At 68.0% G+C, this 23655-nt stretch overlaps 1 protein-coding gene across 3 annotated transcripts; it reads right to left on the reverse strand.

Annotated features, from left to right (window-relative positions):
• Window positions 1-1650: 1650 nt before the first annotated feature.
• ACOX3 (acyl-CoA oxidase 3, pristanoyl) lies at window positions 1651-18982 on the reverse strand (the record flags this gene model as incomplete). Of its 3 annotated transcripts, none has more annotated exons than XM_084233199.1 (17): window positions 1651-2426; window positions 3690-3776; window positions 4303-4370; window positions 4506-4680; window positions 5494-5609; window positions 5902-6015; window positions 6299-6421; window positions 8165-8285; window positions 9399-9521; window positions 10443-10625; window positions 11878-11974; window positions 15300-15388; window positions 16493-16636; window positions 16999-17088; window positions 17410-17484; window positions 18200-18361; window positions 18839-18982. In XM_084233199.1, 17 exons carry the CDS (start codon window positions 18980-18982, stop codon window positions 2307-2309), a joined length of 2031 nt encoding a protein of 676 aa, XP_084089325.1. In that variant the 3' UTR covers window positions 1651-2306. The 3 variants fall into 3 exon arrangements, with proteins under 3 accessions (XP_084089325.1, XP_084089324.1, XP_084089326.1); XM_084233198.1 differs by having other exon boundaries at window positions 18128-18361; XM_084233200.1 differs by lacking the exons at window positions 3690-3776; window positions 4303-4370; window positions 4506-4680 and having other exon boundaries at window positions 18128-18361.
• Between the last annotated feature and the right edge of the window lie 4673 nt (window positions 18983-23655).

Raw genomic sequence — 23655 nt, forward strand, 5'->3', positions numbered from 1 at the left:
GCCCGGGGCGGCCTCCTCATGCTCAGCCAAACGACGCGCCCTCCATCACCCAGCACCCCGAGGCAGCGGCAATGTCCGATGGAGGGGCGCCAGGCGAGGGTGAGTGTGCAGGCTGAATGGCCAGGCTGGGCAGATGCCTGGCTCTGTGGGGGCCCTTGGGTGCAGCCCAGGCTGACCCTGGAGTCGCCTGCCAGCACCTGCCGGGAGCAGGGACGGCCCAAGAAGTGCCCTTCCTGCAAGTCTCACTCTGGGGCAAGAGGAAGACTTGATTTCCAGAGGAAACACGTACACCCAGGGCCGGGGGGGGGGGCTCGCTCCCCACGGGACACCCACCCAGGGCAGGGGAGGCTCACACCCCACGGCTTTGTGAGGCCTCAGGCCAGTCTCTCTCCAAAGTGAGCCGTGGCCGGGCGCTGGCCTCCTCGTTCCAGTGTGGAGTGGACTGACACCCAAATCCAGTCAAGGGCGAGAACAAGCCCGCCTGACCCCCCGGGGCCAAGGGCGCGGCCCAGCTGGCACGGTCACTTCACCTTTGGCCGTCACGTCCTGGCCCCCGGCCCCAGAGGAACACGGGCGCCCGGGTGCCAGCTGGGCCTCCTCCCTGGGCGGCACTGGACAGTCGGGTGGAGCAGAAACCGGCTGAGGTCAGTCCTTGCACTTGAGTGGAAACAGCAGTGGAATGTTCTGGAAACCAGTAGGAACACTGGGTTCTCGGGCTCACCGACCTGACTCGGGCCACGCCCAAAGCCCAAGACCCTGCTGCGCTGCAGGACGGCAGGAGACGGGCGCAGGGGGAGCAGAGGCCGTGCGGTGGGGCAGCCCAAGGCCCTGGCCAGGCTGAGGACACCCGGTCCCACACGTCTGGGGGGGCCGTGGGCCAGGGCTGGGGTCTGAAGGTCCAGCTCCTGGACACTGTTGCCCCCTCCCAGCCTGGCAAGGTCCAGTGAAAGGGGGAGATGGCATCTGGCCCCACACCCCACGTCACCCTAAGGACGTGGCCCCACGGGACCTAGGGTGGGCCGCCGCTGGGCCAGTGAGCGGGCGAAGGGAAGAGCGAGGTGAGGGGCATCTGCCCTAGAAGCCTGGACCAGCGGGGTGCCCCCGGCTGGGCAGGGGACCAGGAGTAGGTGGGCAGCGGAGGCCCACTCCACGTGCCATCGTCCGGCCCCCACCCTGGGGAAGACCCCCTCGCCCTCCCTCCAGGGTGCCTCCGGGTCAGCGGGCAGCCTGTGCCTGCCGTGGCTCACCCTCCGCCATTCCCGCTGCCCTCCTGGAGGGCGCAGCCTCGCCAGCCCACGTGCGGGGAGATGCAGGGGCGCCAGGAGCACTCGGGCGGCCCAAGCAGGGCCCTAGGCCCTGGGCCCGCGTGCTCACTGGACCAAGCGTCCGCCTGACGAGGGGGCGCTCGCGGGGAAGCCCGACACGGGCCCGCGCGCGAGCACAAGGCTTGGCACAAGCACCGAACCCTCACTGGGGTGAAGCCGCCCGCGGTGCCAGCGTGGGCCCCGGGCAGGCATGGGTCTCGTCAAGGAAGCCTGGGCCCCGCGGCCGGCGGTCACCTCTCCCGCGGGGCGTCCGACTGCAGGCGCCCGACCAGCGTGTGGCTTTGCCGCCCGGCGCGGGGAGAGGGCGCAGGCGGTGACATTCAAGTCTGAAAATTTATTCCAATCACGTGGGTTTTTACCGCGGGATGTTTTCAAATGTCTCCTTGATTGAGGGACGCGCAACGCCGTCTCCACACCTCCAGATGCTGCACTGGGCAGGCTGCGCGTGGGGGCAGCTGGGTCCACCGGCTCCCGTCAGGCGGTCAGGGCAGGACAGACCAGGGGGCGGGGTCCCCAGCCCGGGCAGCCAGCCGGCACCGCCCCAAGGGGGCCATTTTCCGAGACAGCGCACTCGAGCGCTGGGCCCGGTTGGCCTCTGTGCCCTGGAGGCGGACTCCGTGGCTTGAGGCCCGAGACCGCCCGATGTGGCCGTGGAAACAAGCGAGGGTCTCGCCCCCCGTGGCCCCACGCGGAAGCCCGCGGCACTGAGTCCCGGAGCAGAGCTCTGCGAAGACCCTCCGGGAAGACGGGGTGTGCAGAGCCAAGGGCAGGCGCCCCGGCCGTGGGGAGGGGCCTCCCACGGGCTTCCCCAGCAGACGCGGCCGGCTCAGGCCCCTCGGCGCCCCCGCCCTGGGACGGGGAGCCCGGCTGGGGCACAGAGGCAGCAGGCGCAGAGGTCGGTGTGTCCGGGCAGCTTTGAGGGTCTGTGGATGGGGCCTGCGGGCAGGGCTGTGGCTCCGCCGGCCCAGGGCGCGACGGCCGCTACAGCTTGGACCTCAGACGCCCCACGACGGGCTTGTTGGTGGCAAACTCCGACCACCACGACGCCCTCTCCAGCACTCGGCTCTCCTGAAGGACCGCGGTCCAGAGGTTTCTGTAGAGCTGCAAAGGCCGGACGCCATGATGGCGGGGCGGGCAGGTGCAGCCGTGTTACAACACGGGGCGTCTCCACCGCGCTTTTTAGAAAAACCTCACGGGGACTCCCATGTCGTCCGCACGGCCCCCTCCGCCCTCCAGCACCTGAGCCATCAGAAAATGACGGTGCGGGAAACAGTTACGACGCACACGTCCACTTGCCCACTTGCCCACTCGCCCTTCGGGGGCGTTCTGGTGGGAGGTGGACATTCTGTCCTCAATCTGACGCAGCCCCAGGGACCCTGCCAGTCTGCGTGAGGCCCACACTGTGAGGTGGCCCCGCACATGCCCTCCTGGCTGGGCCCGCACACCCTCCCTGCCAGGGCTAGGCAGGCCTCACCGGGGAGAGCAGCTGTGGCCTTGGGGGAGCAGTGAGGGGCCCCGGCCCCCGGGGCCAAAGGCTGAGGGGGGCAGCAGACCAGCCGCCTCCTCGGGAGCAGGGAGCGGATGAGGCTCATTTTCCTTTAAGCCCACACCTGCTAAGAGCGTTTGGCAGCTGCCCCAGCACCCTGCTGCTCTTGGCCCAGAGGACACGGGGCCTGGCCGTCCTCCAGGGGCCGGACTAGGCCAGGTTTCACGACCCAACACCCTCTGCCTGCAGCCTCTGCCTGCAGCCGGGGGACTCTTCCCTCGCAGCACCTGGTCAGCGCGTCCCCTCACAGCCGGGAGACCCCCTCTGAGGTCAGAGGGCACAGCTCACGTTCCCAGGGGGTGGTTCTGGCCCCTCAGCGTCAGGCTCTGCCCAAGCACAGCCCAGGGGTGGCAGGGATGGCACGGGCTCGGGCCCGGCATGGCCTGGGGGAGATCCTACCCAGTGGTCATCACTGGGAGACCACAGGGTGTGACCTCACCACTCTGAAATGACCGTGTTGCCATGGGGACGCTGGGACGGCATGGGTGGTGGCACTGGGGCTGCGCACACCTAGGGATCACCGGGCATAGGCACCCTCACATGGGGCGAGGCTGGGCCGCACAGCAGGGCAGCCTGGCGCCTGGCACTGCCCAAGAGGTGTCTGCTGCTCAGGCCCAGAAGAAGAAAGCGGGGGGTGGGGTGGGGGGGGGGACAGCAGGCACCGCGGCCGGTGCTGACCGGGGCGTCCATCACGTGGAGGGCAGGCTGGGGACTTCCCAAGTGCCACGAGTCCCTGGAGGCACCAGGAGCTGGTGCCCAGCGGCTGCCGGCGGCCCCAGGTGCACTGCAGGCCTCCCCCACAGGCAGGGTGCCCTCACCTCGCCGTCCGCCCTGGCGATGGGCGAGTTCAGGATGAAGTCGGGGGGCGCGATCACGTCCACGAGGGCCACCGCGTCATCTTTCAGCTGTCGGGAAACAAAGCCCACACACTTGGCCAGGCCCAGAAGCCCCGACGGTGACTGCTGAGTGACAGCAGCTGGCGCTGGCCCTGCAGGTGGGCCGCCGGTCATCGGCTCCCTGCCCCAAGGCGGCCCGGGGGGCGGGGCTCTCCAGGCGCCCGGCCCCCTGCCCCAGGCGGAGGCAGCTCCTGACATTGCGGCTGGACCCTCACTTAGCGAACGGCTGAGATATCAGAAAATACATCCGAAAAATGAAGGCAAGGCAGCGTTTACAAGGGCAGGGAACGGAGCCTGCGAGGGCGGCCACGGTGGCCTCTCCTCATCGTCCGCAGATCGTTTCTCACATGCGTGACGGAGTTTAGAAAAGGCGCCCGAGAATTTTCCTAAAATGCAGGTTTTTTCCTTCAAGTTACGCGCCAGGCGGGGCTGAAGGGAAGGCGGACTGGGGCGTGGGTGTGACATGGCCGCCCCCTGGGATGAGGAGAGCCACGCTGCGTGGGGACCCCCACTCGCCCGGGAGACCCCCACTCACCTGGGCGCACAGCTCCAAGATGGTGTTCTCCACGGCTCTGCCCGCCTGCTCCCCGGAAAAGTAGCCGCCTGCAAGCACAGGCGGGTTCAGGGCTGGGTGCTAGGTCACCTGCAAAGGGCAACTCACCCCCAAACACTGTCTCTCAGGCGCCCCCGCCCGGGGACCACCCCCTAGGGAAGCGGTGCCGCTCCGGGCGCCCTCACCTTGGTAGAGCAGGGCCGTGTGCTGGCTGAGGGACCAGAAGCCGTAGAGCGCGCCGAGCCGCCCCAGCAGGCCGCGCAGGGAGGGGGGCACGCTGGGGCCGTGCGTGAGCTGGTGGAACCTGCGCAGCACCGTGAGCTCCAGGAAGGCCAGCGCCAGCGGGCGGCAGCAGTAGGCCTGGGGGAGCAAGCACGGTGCTGAGGGCAGGCCCGGCACGGCGGCATCACCCTGGGCACAGGACGAAGGTCTGCGCCCCGGCCCCAGGCCCCCGGCCCAGGGTGCAGGAAGCAGCCTCTGGCCAGGCCATCTGCCGGCCCGAGCTTTGGTTGCTGTCCAATGGACTGACGTCTCACTGACCTGGGCCATGCGCTGAATTCACAGGTCTAAGCCACAGAGCGCACCTGTGAAGCTCACAATCTAGCCGCCCTCCGAGGGGCCTCTCCGGTGGAGACCCTCCCCTGCCCACCCCCACCCCAGGCAGGCACAGCAGCAGGGTGGACACCGGGCTTGGGTGGCTTCCCCGGAGCAGGCGTGGAGCCTCGCAGACAGTCCCGAAGGGCTGACCCAGTTGGGGAGCGCCCCAGCTCCCCCACCCACAACCTCCAGACGACCCTGAGACCCCAGGTAAGGAGCGCCCTGCATGCTGGACCACAGAGGACCCGACGGGCGGGGCAGGGGCTCCCGGGAGCAAGCCAGGAGGCCCTCCAGCGCCAGGGCCAAGGCCTTCCATGACCAGTGCTCACGCCTACCCACCAGGTGCCGTGGTCCAGGCCAGAGGAGCTGAGAAAGCGAGCGGGGCCGCCGGGAGGCGCCACAGCCAGGTCCCACTGGTCACTACCTCTGCCGGCGGCCAGCACCGCCAGGCGCGCAGCAGGACACCCACGCTGGCCGGGCGCCAGGCCACGGGCCGGCCAGAGTGTGGCACCCGCCAGGCGTGGGGCCGGGACCAGGCCACGGGCGGAGGGGCTGCAGGCGAGGCGGGCAGCTCACCTGGCTGTTGTTCCTGGCCTCGAAGTCACTGCCCCTGGCGCTCCTCTCCCGCTCCAGCTTCTCGTGGCTGCCACGCAGCAGGTAGCACACCAGCCACTCGTACGCTGCCAGGGGCACTGGGGCGAGGGGGACGGTGACGGGGCCTGGCACAGGTGCTGCAAGGTGGCCCCTCGTGGCCCGCAGCCCTGGACATGCACACCGTGAAGCCGGGTGTGGCCTCCCCGCAATCAGCGGGATGGTGACGTGCGACAGGCGCGGGCCTCCCGCATCTCGCACACTTGCCGGCCGTAACCGAGCCCTTCTGGGTGGCCAGGCCGAGCCAAGCCCTCAGCACCGCTGCCCTGACCCCGCGCTGGCCCCCGGCCCCACACAGAGCCCACCCGGGTCACGGGAAGGCGGGCAGAGTACCTGAGGCGTCCACGCGGTCAGCGCCGCTGAGACCCGTGAACCTCCGGCCCAGGATGTCGGGGTACGCTTCCAGGAAGTCCACAGTCTTCAAGGGGCTCCGAAAGCGCGTGCCACCTAGGGGACCCGCAGGCTGAGGAGCAAGGACCCCAGGGTGTCCTGAGGGGCCACCCCCCAAGCTGGCAAGACAGTCGGCCACAGCTAGTGACCTGACACAGCTGTCCTTCCCGCCAACGCAGGCGCAGGTCACGGGCCAGACACCGGCGGGCCAAGCCCCGGGACCCTGCAGGGGCCTTGCCGGGGTCCTCATGGGGGCCTCAGGGCCTCTCGGGGGCCTCATGGGGGCCTGGGGGCTTCACAGGGTCTGGGCTCATGGGGGCCTTGTGGGGGCTGGGCTCACCGGGGCTGGGGGCCGCCAGGAGGCCGAGCAGGTAGTTGCTGGTCTGCTGCAGCAGCACATTGTTGTCGCCCTCGTACGTGCAGTTGGGGTCGTTGTCGTCCCGCAGAGTACCCAGGCGGTTCACTGCAATGGGCCGGGTGTCACCCCCGGCCCTGGTGGGGACCGCCGGTGTGCCCCAGCCCACCCGCCCCAGCCCCACCTGCTCCTCCCAGCCCGGCCCCCATCCTGCACCTCCCAGCTCTGGGCACACAGAGCGCGGCCAGCAGGCAGTGCCCGCAGTCAAGGGTACCCAGCAGAGCCCCCCAGCGCGTCAGGGAGCCTCCTTCCACAGCCGCGCGACCCCTCCCTTCACACAGACTGTCAAGAGTCTGGAGATGCCTGGTTCCTTCCTGGGGTCCCTCCTGGAGGCTGGGCAGAGCGGGGCTCCTGGCCTGTCTGGTCAAGCAGAGGCTGCGAGGGTCTAACCCAGGCTCTGTGCAGGCCCCGGCCCCGCAAGGCTGTGGCCCCTGCCGCCCGACTGTCCTCCCCGCACGCTGCCCAGGCGGGGCTGCCCACTGACCCGCACAGCTGGGGGACTTTGCAAAGGGCACTTTCACTGGACTTGTGAGTCTCCTCTGCAGACTTGGCCGCACAGGCCGGGCCCGGCTCCCTCGCCTGGGGACTCTCGGCTCTGCACACCTCAGCTCCTCTCCTGTTTAAGACCCGAGTGAGGGGGCCTCCCTGGTGGCGCAAGGGGTTAGGACACAGCCTCTGAGGCTGTCCGCAGCCTCCGCAGCGCGAGTCGATCCCTGGCCGGCCAGGGAGCTACCCACAAGGCGCAGCAGACCTCTCCTGTCTCCCCGCTGCTCCCCTCAGCAGTGTCAGTGGATCTGCCTGCTCTGCTCCCCGCTCTGTCTCTGGTAAATCCTCTCACCCCCCACACCTCTGGCCTGCACCCCAGTTCTTCTATGCGTAAATAATTAAATCTTTAACAAATAAAATAAAATCTCAGCAAAGCTAAACAATTGGCAGCCTCACCATGTGTTACAAGCAGCCAAGGGAGAACAGACGAAAGGGGCTGACATGGCCACAGGCACCCACCAGTCAGCGCGGGGAGGGCGGGCCGGGCCCAAGGCCTCGAGCCTACTGCCCACCGCCCACTCAAGGCCCTGACAGACCCTCGTCATCCATGATCACCTCGGGCCACTGCCCGGGCGCCTGAACTCGGCCAGAGCCTCCAGCATGGCTGCAGGGGAACGGGCGCTGGCCCTGAGGGCCGGACAGGCCCCCTGCTGCCCAGGGCCAGAGCACAGGATGCCGGCAGGGGCACTGCACAGTGACGATGGCCATTCCAGGGCCAGGGCAAACCAAGGCGCCGCACAGGCCCCGCCCCGTGCTGAGCACACCCGGCCTGACCGGCTGCCCTCTGAGCCCTGCCCGCCGTGCCTAGGCCACCCCACTCGACACCGGCAGCCCCGCGGGCCCAGGCCACCGAGGCCGGGCTCCAACCACACGCCAGCTGCCCACACAACAGCCAACACCAAGAGAGACAACTGTCCTCTTGGGGCGGCCTGGTCAGAAGAGACGCGGTGGCCGCGGCCCCCAGCTCTGCTCGGGTGTGCTGGGCTCGCGGCTTCTCCACGCGTCGTCATTCCAAGCCAGGCCCGCCTGGAGCGGCGGGCATCAGGCACAGGGGCTGGGGGCAGGGGCCGGCCTCGGCTCCCGACAGGCCCGACCCTCAAGCGTCACGACTGCTGGCGGGGCCGCAGAATCGCGTGGTGCCGACCACCAGGCAGCTGAGGGCGCAGAAGGGCGTGGGCGCCGAGGTTGCTGGCGCCTGGTCGGGCAGGGAAAGGACAGGAAGGCGCCCCCCTCTCCAACACCTACCGGCCAGGTAGCCGTGTCCCCCACAGGCCTCGCGGCACTCCTGGATCCCCCGCTGGGCCGTCCATGAGGCCAGGGGCTTGCCGCCCGACGCCAGCGCGTGGATCTCACGTCCGAGCTCTGCCTTGGGGGCGAGCAAGGTCAGGTGAGAAGAGGCGCCGCAGACACAGGCTCAGCCTGAATCAAGGCCCATGGCCCTGCAGCCTGACTGCAGACGCCCCACAGGCGCAGAGACTCTGCGGGGACCTCACAAGGACCCACCTGGCCTGACACCCAGTCGCCCCCACCCAGGGCGCACACTCAGCTGCCCTGGTCGCCCCCCCCCACCCGGGGCGTGCACTCAGCTGCCCCGGGTCTCGGGGCGCAGCCCGGAAGCCGATGGCAGAAGAACATCCACCCTGACTCAGTTTCCCTACAGCTCACACACGAGGAATGAGCAGGCGCTGTGCAAGGGCCAGCCGCGCCGGAAGACCAGGACGAAGGGCCAGGACATGGCAGAGATGCAGGGAGCAGCGTGGGGCTCAGGGGCAACACCTGGCCCACACCGGCTCGCAGGCACCCCACTTCAGGAGTGCAGCTGACAAGCCCCACAAGGCCTGAGCCCGGTGTGGGCCACAGTGCGGGTCCGAGAGCACTCCAGAACATTCTTGCAGACCCACCCGGTGTCACTGGCAGAGGCCCGGGGCTCATGCTGAGGGGAGACAGGCTCCCCCACTGCCCAGCAGCAGGCCCTGCCGGCCTCCCCAACACCACCCGCCTCCTGGGGTCACACGGACTATTCCAAGTGTGTGGTCGAGGTGCCACACCCCCAATCTGTCCCCACATGCATTTCTGACTCCCACTTTACCCCCAGGCTGCAGCGCCAGGGGCTGCGGAGAACCTACCCCCCCAGCAGACACCCAGAACCACAAGGGCTCCGTCCGCAGGGCCCACCTCCGACCCGCTGGATGCTGTGGGCACCGGCCCCCCGTCAGCCCCACTCCCACCAGCTCCGCCCGAGATCTGCTGAGGGCGGGGAGGGTGGGTTGTGTCCAACCACATGGTCCAGGAGAGCAGCTGAGCTCACAGCAGGGGTGGGGGCGCCGAGTCAGCACAGCCCAGGAGGTGGGAGTGGGGGTGGCGCCTGGACCCCTCCCACGGGCACCCCCGCCCGCGCCCACGCCCTGGGACGGACACGCTGGAGCCCCGCAGGCCCAGCCCAGCCAGAGTCCACCAGCAGGCCCCGCGTCCGCCTCACCTGCTGGGTGCTGCGGTCACCGCCCAGGAGGCCCCGCTGGAGCTCGGCCAGGTCCAGGAAGAGCGACTTGGAGAAGTGATCCAGGGCAAAGGCGGCGGCCAGGTACGGGAGGAGGCGCCATTGCTGAGGGAAGGGGCGCCCGGAGGCCGCGTGGGCAGGTGAGGCCGGACCCGCCTCCTCCCACCTGATGCTCCGCAGCCTGCACTGCCCCCCCCTTCACTGGGAAGGGCCCCCCAGTGCCCACTGGGCGGAGGGGTCCGCAGGAGGAGGGCCCGGCCACCTGCGCCTGTGGAGGGTGGAGCTGGGCCCGAGCCAGACGGGAAAACCGCAGTCGGGATGCCCTCCTGGCGGGGCGTCTCTGCCCGAGTGTGGCCCTCGGCTCGGCGGGGGGGCTGGGCCGGCACAGTGACATCACACACGTGGGGGGGGCTGCGGGTCCCGGGGCTCCCACACCCCCAATCCTCCCCGCGCCCCCTGCAGAGGCACCGTTGCCAGCGCCAGCGCCCACAGGGTGGAGGTCAGGCGCCTGAGGGGCCCCCAGCAGGGTGCAGGCCACGCACACGGCTCTGGCGGGAGTGGGGTGCCCGGTGGGTCAGGACACCCTGCTTTTCCTTGTCATCGACGGTCCAGACAGTTCGCGGCACAGGAAAGACGCGAGCTGGGAAGCAGCGGCCTTCTGTGCTGGCTTCCTCGGACGCCGTCACCTGCCCCTGCCAGCCCGGCCCACCCTGGGGCAGACGGTGGGGGCGGGGGGCACAGCTGCTGCCCGCCGTGTGGGCCGCTGCAACCGCACGCAGGCCCCTCCCAGGGCCACTCGCCGCCTGCCTGCCAGGGGCGCCGCCGGCAGCCCTCACCCCGGGGCCCGCGCCCAAGCAGACCAGCCACAGCCCACACGGCGCGTCCCGGGAGCGCCAGCTGCGCACCCACCCGGAAGGTGAGGGCGTCCACTGCCCTGGCCCCCGCGTGCCCCGCCCGTGGTGAAGGGGGAGGGTGGAAGCGCATCTGCACGCGTCCGAGACGGCGCAGTCACCGGCGCGCCCGCACCTGCATCTGGTACTCCAGCACCGGCGTCTCCTCCCCGTCTGTGGGGCCGAACTGGCGCCGCGTGGCCGAGAAGCGCACCGCAATGGACACGGCCAGCTTCAGGTTCACCACGGACATGCCCACGATGGAGACCCGGCCGGAGGACAGGCTGCCCAGGGAGGCCCCAAAGCGCTGCCTGGAGTCCTGGGGGAACAGAGGAGGCAGCGGCCAGCTGGTGCAGGGCGCCCGGGGCCCCCCGGGGAAGGTGAGGGAGGCCCCGGGGGGATGGGCGCACCCGTGTGGCCACCAGCCGACCGGGGAGCAAGCGGGCCCCCACGGGGAGCAACGGGGGTGGCGGCCCAGGTGGGCCCCACAGCTGCCCACCGGTTATCACGTGTGGACCCTGCCTGACAGCCCCATCCTGCCTGGACCACGGCTCTCAGGGCGTGGGGACCCTGCCGGTCGGTGCCCCCTTAGAAGGAGCCATCACGGCAGACGCCCACCTCCAGCCTGCCGTCAGGAGGCGTCCCTGGGGCAGAGGCACATGGACCCCAGCCCAAGCCCACCCCCTCGCCCTGCGGCCCCACCAGGGCCCGCTTCTTCCGCTCTGGGCCTTTCCTAATACTGTGTCCACTGCGGGGTCCGCACGGTTTCCTTCAAAGCCACAGGTCATTCTGTCACATCCCTGCATGCGGCCAGGGCCTGGGGGGCTAAAGTTACTCCCCCAATGGGGACAGCACCCCCGCCCAGCGCTCAGGCTGCAGAAAGCTGAAGGCAAAATTCGTCCTGCGCCCTGGGGTCAGGTCGCTGCCCCTCGGGACAGTCCAGACTTTCCGGGGGAAGTTCTTCAGTCCCCGGCCGGGCGTGGGGGCGAATCCTGCCCCCCCCCACCACGGGACTCCCGAGGCCTCGGTCCAGGTCACCTCCCCGTCTCAGCGTCTCCATGCAGGTGTTTCTGGCGATGAGTCTGCGGGAGTGCCCCCTGCACCCCGGGCCCTAGGCCTCCATCCGCCCTCCCGCGGGGAGTGCCCAGCGCCGGGCTCTCTCCCGCCACCACGTGTGTTTTGGACTCTGGGGCATGACCAGCGACTCCAGCCCGGGCCACCTCTGAGAAAGGCCTCAGATGTGTCCACCACACAGTGAATTTTAGGCTGTGGGGAGCCCTGGACACCACAGAGAGCTATTTGCCCCCGCCCCCATTTGTGGGCAGTCAGAGAGGTGATACTTCACCTTTCAACCCTCTGGAACCAGCACTGGCAGGGCAGTGAGGCGAGTGGACACTCCTGGGCAGCGGTGAGGCTGCCTCCACGGTCACTGGGGGGCCCTGGGGGTGGGCCGACCCAGAGCCCCTTCCTCGTGGGATGCCAATCACAGAGGCTGCCCCCACTGACCCGGCAGCCTGTGGGTCTCCATCCCCTCAGAGAGGGGCTCCCCACACCCGCCGGAGACGCTGTACCTTAAAGGGGGTGACATAGGCACCCTCGGGGGTGACGTCTCCAGTGCGGTTCAGCAGGTCCTGGCGCGGAATGCGGACCTTGTGGAACATGGCGAAGCTGTGGGGACAGACCCGTGGTCAGACGGGCCCAGCGCACAGCCCCGTCTGGCACACAGAGAATGGAGCAGAGGACGCGGGAAGGAGCCAGCACCCTGAGACAAGGACAGTGGGGGAGACCCAGCGGACAGGAAACCCCACCACTGTGAACCAAAAAAGCTGGTCAAAGTACAAGGGGTCAGCGTGGGGTCAGCTTGGCCTTCAGGAGTCGAGCTCCCGGCGCTGGCACAGGGTTGGGGCTCCGGGGCCCTGGGTGGGGGGGACGGCCCCTGCGCACGCATAGAGCGGAGCTACAAGCAGGGGGTGCTGCTTCTACAGGGCAGAACCCCGGGCTCCCAGGCGAGTCTCTGCCAGGTGACAGGTTTTAAACGGAGACCTTAGCCCCAGAGCCCAGCGAGAGCCGCCCTGGTCAGCCTCCTGGGAGGGCCGCGTGGCCGCCAGGCAGCTGAGTGAGGGTTTCTGCGGCTGTCCCCATAGGAGGGCCTGGGCCACTGCCGTCGAAGGCCAAGGTCACACAAAGGAGCAGACGTTCCACCGATGGCCGATGCACCCAGACCGGCCCAGAGCCTGAGCCCCTCCAGGGGCACACCCCATTTCTTAAGGCACTCCCTAGATCAGACAAAACACTGTCCTTGTCCTAAACCACAGGACACAGCGAGTCCCCTCCGCTTGGCCTCTGCCCACTGTCCTGCACCCAGGCCCCGCCAGGGTCAGAGCCCTCACCTGGCCCTCCTGGAGGCCCCCAGCCTGCCCTGTGCTCCTCAGCGGACCCCCTCCTGCCTCCCTCAGCTCCCACGTCCTGTCTTGATCACAGTGCTCCCTGCGGCTCTTCCCAGGCACACCCCCTCAGCTGCACCCGTTATGGGCAGACACAGGGGCCGATGGCCACGTCCCGCCTGAGAAGGTCCCATCCTGGGCTCATCCTGTGGCACCAAAAGCCTGTCAGAAGAGGTGGCGAGTCCTCCAAGGGGCCCTGACTGCTCCGGCAGCTGGCTCCTCGCAGCTGCAGGCACTCTGACCCACGGGCAGCCAGTCAAGTAGGTGCCGAGGGCTGCCGCCTCCTCCAGGAAGCCCACCTGGATTCTCTACCCCCACGACAGCACTCTAAGTGACCCTGCTGAGTGATGGCCAATGTCCAGGCTCCTGGCTGAGCCGCCTGCTTCTCATCAGCAGTGCCAGGGGCTTATTCACCGTTTTATGACAGGGCCCTGGGCAGTAGAACCTCCCAGACATTTAGTAAACACTGGGGTGAATCAACAAGGTGAGCTGTCACCCTCTGGTGGGGGTGTCTCCCCAAAGCCCCACTTCCAGGGCAGCCTCTGGGGAGACACAGTGGCACCTGCCAGGGAAGGGGGCCGGGTGCAGGCGGCAGGGATCTGGGAGCCAGGCTGGCGGTGTCCGTCCAGAGCCCAGCTGTGTGGCCGAGGTCAGCGGCCGGCCAGCACCTCAGAGGCCGCCCAGCAGGGAGCCACTGGACTGGGGCCCCACGGGGCTGATGGGCATGGTGGAGGCCGTGAGCCCCCCACCGGTTTGCCACACGGGAGCCGAGGATGCAGGGCCAGGAGCCTCTGCGGAGGCAGCACGCCCCTTGCAGAGAGTGGACCCCGTCACTCTCACTCCCAGAGACGGGGAGGCCCGAGCACAGTGGCCAGCAGGAAGGGGCTCGGTGCCACGAGGGCAGCCCCCACACATGCTCCTCTAGGCCGCGTCCCCAAAGCTGCCCAGAAAAGCCAGAGGGGCCAGAGTGATGGCCAGGCAGCCGGGGCTCCAGTGTTCCAGCTGGCCTGGGGTGCGCACGGCGGGCGCAGGAGCCCTCAGCCTGGCCCCCGTCTGCCCTGCGGCCACGGCCTCCCCTGTGCCCGCGCCCCACCCAGGGCCCACCCTCCCGGACGAACAGGGCGAACAGGGCTCGCCACGCCGGGGTCCCGGCTCTCACGGGGCAGGGCCTCCGGGCCTTGCTTTCCACCGTTTGCCCAGCCTCATCCGTGCTTTTGCCCTGGTTTCCAGAAAGCCGCCGTGAACTCAGGAATTCCTATGAAGTGACAAAATGTATCCTACAAATTGTCAAATTATCTTTTTTTTTCTTAAATAACTGACTCAAAAAATCCCCACGGCGGCGCAGCGGTTGAGCGCTGGGTTGCGAACCTGCCCGCAGCCCTGCAGCGCCGGTTCGATCCCCGGCTGCTCCCCGGCCACCGGAGGAGGGTCCCGCATGGCGCGCAGACCTCTCCTGCCGCCCGCTGCTCCCCTCAGCAGTGTCCTTCGGTCCTTCTGCCTGCTCTGCTCCCCGCTCCGGCTCTGGTGGATTCTCTCACCCTCCCGCGCTTCTGACTGTGCCCAGTGCTTGTATAGATAAATAAATTAATTTAAAAAAAACAAACAAACAAACTCCACTGAATTCTAACACTGATGAGACCTCAGGATTTCAAAGCCAAGCAGCGCTCCAGACCTGGGGTGCCCCCTGCTGGCCGTCCTGGGGAGGCCGGGCCTTGGCCTGCCAAGTCCTGGCTGCAGAGGCTCCCGGACCGTGTGTGGCCACTTCGTGACCTGCATTCGGCCATGGAGCAGAGCTGTGGACGCGAGGCTGGCCCCACTCTGGTACTCGCCGCGTGTCCCCACGCGAGCAGGAGGGGGCCGGCCCCTGGTCCACTGCTCGGCGCACAGTGTGCCTGCAGGTCCCCTGCTCCCGGCGCACGCGGTGAGAGACACCAGCCAGGAGCACGAGTCCCGGGGCACCCAGCGAAACTCCGTCACAGACTTGATTGTAAGCCAGGTGGGCGGCGAGGAGCGCTGCTCCAGAGGCCCCACCGTGGGGCCCCGGCCTGGCCGCACACGTGCCCACACGCTCGGAGTCAGCACACGGAGTCAACGCCGCACCTCCTGCGCCCGGCCTGGCCCCAGCACGGGTCCAGGCGAAGGCCAGGTTCTCGCATCCAGGGTCGGACAGCGCCTGCCCGCCGCCGCCCGCACCTGCAGCCCCAGCCACACCGCCCCCAGCCCTGTGAGACAGGGCCGCGTGGACATGGGGGCCCCGCCGGGCCTGGTGGGAACCCAGCGGTGCCAACACCAGCTGGCTCTGTGCACGGCCCGGGCCAGAGGGGGTGGATGGGCCGGCCACCTGAGCCCAGCAGGAGGCAGCCCCGCGGCCAGGTGCGCAGCTGCGAGGGGTGTGCGTGTCCCCACTGCTGGGGGCGCTCCCAGGCCGGGACTGTGTGAGTGGGTGGACAGGAGCCGGCGGAGCGGCCCACAGCCTGCGCTGCGCAGGACCCTCCATCCTGGGCCCCGACCCCGGGGAGAGCAGCACCCCCCATCAGGGCAGCGCGTACCCATTGTCCAGACCGTTCTGCCCGAGCTTCCTCCCGATGTCGCCAACCATCACGCCCGGCATGGGGAGAAGGGTCTTCGGGTCCCGGATCTGCACAAAGCACAAAGCCAGACGGCAGCGTGAGGACCGGGACATGCATGAGTGCTGCGCCCCGGCCCTCCACGGGGCTCCAGGGACGGGTCAACAAGGGCCCCCCGGAGCACACCCCGACACCAGAAGGGCCCGAATGCATTGAGGAAGGCGCTGCGGAGTCGGAGGAGGAAAGACGAGGGGGCGGGGCCCAGACACGTGTGCAGCGGGCGCCGCAGCCTGCCCGGCCTCCGGAACTGGGGGCGGGTCCCTGCCTCGCTGCTGCTGCCTGGCTAAGACAGGAGCTGGTCGGCGTGGGCCACACTCGAGCCCGGGAGGCCCGGCTCCCCGGGTGGCAATGACTGACAGGACGCTGGGCGCCTGCCTGCCGCACGTCTGCCCGAAGGAACGCCCCACAGACTCGCCCACAGTCTGCAGGGAGGGAGGCTGAGAGGCCGGCAGCGCCCCTGGGGACACCTGTCAGTGGCTGGCGAAGTCCGCGGTGTCACAGCTTGGGACGCAGGCGTGTCGGGGTGGCCCCTGATGCCCCCCATGGCAGGGACAGCCCCCCAAAGCGGGCCCAGCCCACGCCAGCTGCACAGTGCAGAGTTGGTGCGGACGGCAGAGCGGCCTGGAGCTGGGCGCTCAGGGTTTGGTTTATTCTCTCGTGTTCCAGCCTCTAACTTGCTTCAACTTTACAGTCGTGATATTTAAAACAAAATAAAGGCTAAAACCCAACAGAAACCGACTTCCAGTAAGAGTTGTCCAAAGTCTTCCACTAGGGTTGTAAACATTTAAAACGTTTAAAGACTTCTTAAGACGGGATAAAAACCGGAGGAAGGTGGAGAGAGGCGAAACCATCTCCAAAAGGCGATTTTCTAACAACGAAACAAAACCATTGCGGGACAAGTGCTGGCCATCCAGTGACCACGCAGCTCTCACAGCCCGGCCTCCTGCTGGGAACAGGCCACAGCCGAGGGGGCTCCACCCGCGAGACTCTGTGTGACCCTGGCGGGCAGCCCGGCGGCCACTCCCACTAAGGCAGGAGGCGACTTGGGCCTGCACTTGGGGAAAGGCACCCCGCCCCAGGCCCCGGCGCCCGCCCATGCGGCGCACCTAACCTACCTGCACGATGAAGGGGTGCAGCCCGTGGCACCGGCCCCCCGGCGTGTGCAGCTGCGCGAACACCACGGCGTGCGTGGCTGTCTTGCCCATGTTGCCTACCCAGAACTTGGCGGCTTCGAAGTCGGGGGAGTGGAGGACGAACTCCTGCAGGGCGGGTGGGTCAGGGCGCTCCGGGCACGTGAGCCCCTCCTCCCTCCCCCCCACCCCCGTGGCTTCCATGTGCTCGTATCTCTGCCTTGAGAGCCAGGCCCACCGCGGGACTCGGGGAGGTGGGCGGGCAGGTGGGGGAGCCCAAACCCAACACCCGGCGCAGGGCGCTGGGTGAGCCAAGCAAGCTCCAGGCGACATCACCCGCCTGACCAGGACGCGCGCCCACCCGGGCCTCAGGGCAGGAGCTGGGTCTCCCGGGCCCCTCCGACCCCTCCCCCACGCGACGGTGGCCGTCCTGTGCCTTCTAGGCTTCCGCCCAGCCCATCCCACCCCGACGGCCAGGGGCCCGGGCCCACCTGGGTGGCGGGGTCGTAGTGCGCCGTGGTGCGGATGGCTCTGCTGTTGCTCCCGTGGCTCAGCTCCGTGAGGGCAAAGCAGCCAAAGATCTACGCGGAGCAGAGGCTGGCGTGAGGCAGGAGTTCTCCCTGCAGCCGCCGGGGCCGCCGCCAGCTTTCCTCGAAGGGCCAGCCCCCTCCCAGCCCCAAGCCGCCCCTGCCCACTGAGGGGCCGGGGCCACCCAGCACCACCCACGAAGGGGCCGCTGCGAAGAGGGGCTCCGAGGCCGGGAAGGCAGGCTGCCGCGGAGAGGCTGAGCTGAGAGCCGGGCCCCACAGACAGGGGAGAGCCGGCGTCACTGCCCCAGGGCCCGGTGACCCGCCATCACGCCAACCTCTGAGGGGCTCACGGCTGCCATGCACCTGACTCACCTCCATGCTGAAGACCTTAGGGATGTACTTGAGGTGCCTTTCGGAGCCAGAGCTGTAAACTGCCGAGGCAAACGTCTGCAGACAGAACTCGGCCTGTGAGCGGCAGGGGCGCCCCTCCGGACCCTCCGGCCCCGCGTGCCTCCCGCCCCTCACGTCTCAGGATGAGGGCCGGCCAGCAGCGTCTCTCCCCGAGAGCGGCCCTGGCCGGAGCCCTAGGTGGCGGGCCCAGCTCCTTGTCCCAAGCAGTTCATGATGCCCAGAAGTCAAGGGTCTGAGGACAGCAGGAGACAGTGGGGGCTGGGGGGCGTGAAGGGCCGAGAGTCCTTCCACCCAACAATACCCCGAGGCGCTGGGGGCACCGGCAGCACCGCCTCCACAGCGACACGCAGCCCAGGACCCAGGTTCTGCCTCCCACCCGCCGCCCCTTCTCTCGCTTAACGGTTTTCTTCTCTTTCAGAACAAAGCAAAGAAAGTCCCAAAGCCCCTGTTCTTGCAGGACCTGACCCCCCACACCGAATGCTGACCCTCCCTCCACACACAGGGCTGCCTGCGCTCCAGCCTGGGCTGGTTTTGTGTGTTGTTTTTTAGATACCTCTAAACACCCCCCGAATGCACGAACCCCTGCGGGGCCTGACCGGCCGGCCCACACTGGCCAGACAAGGCTGCCCCCTTGGCATGCTGAGCGCCCGGACGTAAGGGCCGCACCACCGCCACTCACCAGCATGTTCAGGAAGAACTTGGTCCCCAGGGACCAGTCGTACATGCCCAGGCACCCGATGAGCGCCAGCGCCTTCAGAGGGCAGCTGACCATGTCCTCCAGGCGCAGGAAGTCCAGCTCCAGGAGCCGCCGGCAGCGCAGAAAGGTCAGCTCCCGGTACTTCTCCAGCGGGAGGTCGCCGCCCGGGGGGTGGGCGAAGAGGGGGTCGTTCTCCAGAGCCGTGAAGACGGTTTGCTGCAGGTGGGGAGCCGGGGCGGCTGTGAGGAGGCCTGGGGGGTCTCCCCACACTCTCCTGCTGTTTCCCAAGCCACAGCCTGCTGGGCACAATGTGGCCCAGAAAAGTGGGGACAGCTGGGCCAAGGCTCAGCCAAACAGTCTATGTCTGTTGTTCCTGCGTTCCTCAAACACCCCCTGGGGCTCCCCATGGGGTGCAGAGATGGGCCTGTGCTCTGTCAGGGTCAGGACAGGGCCCAGGGCTCATGGAGCAAGAAAGGCCCGTCCTTGCTGATGAAGTGAGATGCGCCAGACCCCACCTGGACAGCGGGCTCACAGCTGCCCACCAGACCCCGCCCGGGCAGGGTGCCCACAGCTGCCTGCCAGACCCCACCTGGACGGTGGGCCCACAGCTGCCCGCCAGACCCCTCCTGGACAGAGGGCCCACATCTCCCGCCAGACCCCGCCTGGACGGCGGGCACACCCACACGCTCTCACCTTAAAGCGCAACAGGTCCTCCCCTTCCAAGAACAGCGCCAGCTCCTTCCAGCTGAAGGAGGCGCAGGCCCGGTAGGTCTGCAGGGGCCCCGGGGGGAAATCTGGCAGCAGCGTGTCCGGGCCGCCTTCCGACATGGGCGCCATGGCTTCCATCACCAGCACAGACCACAGGGCCCGAGGGAGCGTCCAGTCTGTGTGCTCACACCGCCCACCGTCTCATCAACCTTGTAAGTAAGAAGCTTCAGCTTGTAAGTAAGAGCTCCAGCTCCGAGGGAACTGCCCGCAAGAGTCGACACCGGCCCGGGAGAGCCCAGGGGCAGCCCCGCTCCCTCCCGCATGGAGGTCAGCACACCCGGGAGGGCCAGCACCTGCAGCCCGGGGGAACCCAGAAGAGCCCAGAGGCCATGGCCCTCCCAAGAGCTCCCTCTTCCAGGTGCTCTGGCCACTCCCCAGCCTCAACCACACCCCTGGCCCAGGAAGTTCTCTCGGGCTCCAGCCAACAGCACCCCGTGTACCCTGACAGCCCTCCTGGACGGAGACATCTACCCCAGAACCTCTGAGCAGGCTTCTGTGCTGCCCCTCTCCGACAAGTGGGCAAACAGACATCTGGTGCCCACCAACAGCAACCCCACGGCCCAGCTCTGTCAACCAAAGCACTCACTGCCTTGGGTTTGCAGAAGGTGGCACCTCGCTGACAGGGCAGGCTCCAACTGTCCACCTCCGCCCCCAGACACGAGCTGGAGGACACCAGGAGAGTGAGCCTGGGCACAGAGCACCCCCCTCCTTAAGACCCAAGGGAACTTTAAGATCCTCCCAGTGGGATCTTACAACAGTCTAGGACGGCACTCTGAGTGTGGTCAGTCCCCACAGCCGATAAGCAGTGGGGGCACCATCTCTGCCCTGGTTTTTCGATGTGAGGGGGCACAGGAACGGGGGCGTTGGGAGCGCCCGGGACAGACCCCATGGCAGCTAGCCCTCCCAGTAGCTGAGCGGGCACTTACCCCCTCCCGTGGCAGAGCTGAAGCTCAGCAGAACCTGGTCTGTCTGGAGCTCAGAGCTGAGACCAGGGGAGTAGGAATCTGGCCGCAAGGGGATGTGCATAGAAGGGGAGGGGCCAGTTCCCGGCCCACCTAAGGAAGGGGGTGGAAGAGGACTAGGCCAGCACCCCACTGGGACGGGCCCTGGGGCAGAGATGTGGGAAGAAGGTGCTGGCTCCTCGGCCTTGGGCTTGCCCCAGGGACTCGGGGGACATGGACTTGAAAGTGACAGAGACGTGGGGGAGGGGCCGTGGGAGGCTGACCATGGTGGCCTTTGTCTCCACTTGGGTTTTGATTTTACTCTTTCATCCCAGATCTGCCTATGGAGGGCAGAACCCATTTAGAGCAGGCAGGTTTGGGGGTCCCGGGGTGGCCCTCTTCCTGCCCACTAACCCAGCAGAGTCGACCCCCAGTCAGACAAGCTAAGCGCAGTGTCAAGGTGCCCTGGCCACCCCAGAAATACCAGGACACTCGTTTTTTGCAAGTGAGAAGACAGGAGGCAGGCAGCCGCGAAGCAAGCTGCCCAGGGTCAGTCGAGGTGCTCAAACACGACCGAGCCCCACGCTGCGCCCTAAGCCCCTTGGCCGTGTCGCCCGAGCGCCAGGGCAGGTCGCCCCAGCGCCTGGGCAGGTCCCCCGAGCGCCAGGGCAGGTCGCCCCAGCGCCAGGCCAGGTCTCCCGAGCCAGGGCAGGTCACCCGAGGGCCAGGGCAGGTCGCCCGAGCCGGGGCAGGTGGCCCCAGCCAGGGCAGGTCGCCCCAGCCAGGGCAGGTCGCCTGAGCCAGGGCAGGTCCCCTGAGCGCCAGGGCAGATCGCCTGAGCCGAGGCAAGTCCCCCCGCCGGGGCAGGTCGCCCCAGCGCCAGGGCAGGTCCCCCGAGCCAGGGCAGGTCCCCCGAGCCGGGGCAGGTCCCCCGAGCCGGGGCAGGTCCCCGAGCCGGGGCAGGTCCTCCGAGCGCCGGGGCAGGTCCCCCGAGCCGGGGCAGGTCGCCAGAGCCGGGGCAGGTCCCCCGAGCCAGGGCAGGTCCCCCGAGCCAGGGCAGGTCCCCCGAGCCGGGGCAGGTCGCCCCAGCGCCAGGGCAGGTCCCCCGAGCCGGGGCAGGTCCCCCGAGCGGGGGCAGGTCGCCCCAGCGCCAGGGCAGGTCCCCCCGAGCCGGGGCAGGTCCCCCGAGCGGGGGCAGGTCGCCCCAGCGCCGGGGCAGGTCCCCCTAGCCGGGGCAGGTCGCCAGAGCCAGGGCAGGTCCCCAGAGCCAGGGCAGGTCCCCCGAGCCGGGGCAGGTCGCCCCAGCGCCAGGGCAGGTACCCCGAGCCGGGGCAGGTCCCCCGAGCCGGGGCAGGTCCCCCGAGCCGGGGCAGGTCGCCCCAGCGCCGGGGCAGGTCCCCCTAGCCGGGGCAGGTCGCCAGAGCCAGGGCAGGTCCCCAGAGCCAGGGCAGGTCCCCCGAGCCGGGGCAGGTCGCCCCAGCGCCAGGGCAGGTACCCCGAGCCGGGGCAGGTCCCCCGAGCCGGGGCAGGTCCCCCGAGCCGGGGCAGGCCGCGCGCAGGGGCTGCGACCAGCGAGGGCCGGCGCGGCGCGAGCGCTCGGGGGCAGCGTCCGCCTCTCGTCCCGGCGAGGGCACCGGGCGCGGCGGGCCGGGAGCGGCTGCGGCTGCGGCCACGCGCCCGAGGCCGCGGGGGACAGTCTCCCCCCCACGACAGCCCGCACTCCCGGGGCGCCCCCCGCCCCCCCGCGGGCCCCGGGCCGGCGCCGCGACCGCAGGCCCGCGCCCAGCGCCGGCACGAGCCGCCCGCCGCCCCCACCGCCCGGGCGCGGGGCCCACCTCGGCGCCGGGGGCCGGGGCCGCCGCCGATCTCCGCGCCGCTCGCGGGCCGCGGGGCCGGAGGGGGAGCCGGGAGCCCGGCGCGGGGGCGCGGGGGCGGGGCGGGCGCGGCCCCGCCCCTCTGTGTGGCGTCATCTGTCCGCGCCGCCCGCGCGTCGCCCGGGAAACTCCTGACGCCGGCGCGAGCGCGGAGCCCCGGGCTGCGGTCCCTGCGCCCCGCTCCGCGGCGGTCCGAGCCGGTGTTCCCCGCGCGGCCCGCGCCGCCCTCCGGGCCCCGCCGCCTCGCGAGTCTCGTGGCAGCGCCCTGGGCCCGCTCCGGGGCTGCTGAGTCAACCCCCGGCCGGGCTCCGGCCTCTCCCGTGAACGCGCTCCCCAAGCGCGGGCCGCTGCCAGCCGGCTCGACTCAGGCGCCCGAGCGCCCGTGGGACCTCGGATGCCGGAGCAGAGGCACTTTGGTCTGATCTGTCAATGTAGAAAAGACTTGGGGATGCGCATTCCAGGCGGGGGCCGCGGGGCGCCCGGAGGAAAGGCCCGGGAGGGCGGGAGGGAGCCACGCGGCTTCCAGGCTTGACAGGAATGCAGCTGGGAGGGGAAGGGGGGGGGGCAGGGGCAGACACCGTGACCACGGCCAACTGCTAAAAACGCTCTCTGAGCCAGGTGCACACAAGAAACTCCCTGTCTAACTTTCTGGAAGTTTAGTTTCACAAGCACCCTGGGGCCTGACCCTTACTGGCAAATGCCCTGGCCTCAGCAAGCAGAGGCAAATCTTGAGCTGAACCCCGGGGCATGTGAGCAAGCAGAAGCAAATGACCCAGAGCTGGGCCCCAGGGCACGGGAGCAAATGCAGAGAAGGGGTATGGGACCCAATAGCAGAAATTTGGAGCCCCAGTGCCCTGAAGACGGGCAGTTCTCCATGTCAGGCGGCCAGTGGCCAGCCAGTGACGGCAACCCCCCTCTCCCCCACATTACCCGGCTCTTAGCCTGCTCCTGTGCCAATTAAATGTAACATCTTTGTTCTCAAGCTCAGTCCCCTAAACCTGTGTAACTTCATTCCCTTTCTTGATCCGGTAGGCTGATCCAGTTACCCTCCTGCCTCCTTGCCAATTGTTTTGCAATAAAAGTTTCTTTTCTCAAAGCCTGGTGTCATGGTCCATCAGAGTCCAAGGCAAGGCACAGTGGAGGTGGGAGCCCAGAGGCAGGTGAGCTGTGTCCTTAGTAGGTGGTTTCCAGCAAGGTGCTCACGTGATCTTATGCAAGGATTGCGGCCTCACACACTGAAACTTTCCACAGCCACCTAAACATTAACCTCTGGATTTGTGACCTCTCACTCCAAAGGCCAAGGCCTCAGGTTTCATCACAGCGATTCAGAGCAGCAGGGGCCTAACAGTGCCAGGGCATGGTGAAATCTCGGGACCACAGAAGTGTCTGGAAGCATAAGAGCACAAAGACTGAAAAACAAAGATATTTTTGAGGAATTGACCCCAGATTTAAATAAAACTGTTCTTACTATCCAGGAGAAACCAAAGTGGACATTTGCCTTGCTTCTGTTTTAAGGACATTACAAAGCCAGCTGAATGAAAAAACGAAAGCCCTCTGCATCCTGATAGGAACTAAAACAAGCGAGAGTGCCCATCTAACACCAGCCCCAGAGTCAGTGGAGCCTTTCCTGTGAGTTGCAAGCTCCCTGATGAAAACATTGCTTTGGTGGCAAAAGTGTTATTTGCAAACATGATGATCTTTGCAGAGAGAAGAATGTTGGGAGAACTTGCTTTTCACCACTGTGAACTGTTGTTCCTAAGGCACAGACTGCTGCCTTAAGAACTTTTTTTTTTTTTATTCTGTGCGGTTATTTGGGCAGCCAGGTCTTCTGAGGTCAGCAGCACTCCCTCACAGACTTTTTTTTAATAATGTTGGTTTTTTTTAACCAATGTTGGTTTTTAACAATGTTGGTTCCGTTAAGCCAGTT

This window comes from Talpa europaea, assembly GCF_964194135.1.
Source record: "Talpa europaea genome assembly, chromosome: 5".
NCBI classification, from domain to species: Eukaryota; Metazoa; Chordata; class Mammalia; order Eulipotyphla; family Talpidae; genus Talpa; species Talpa europaea.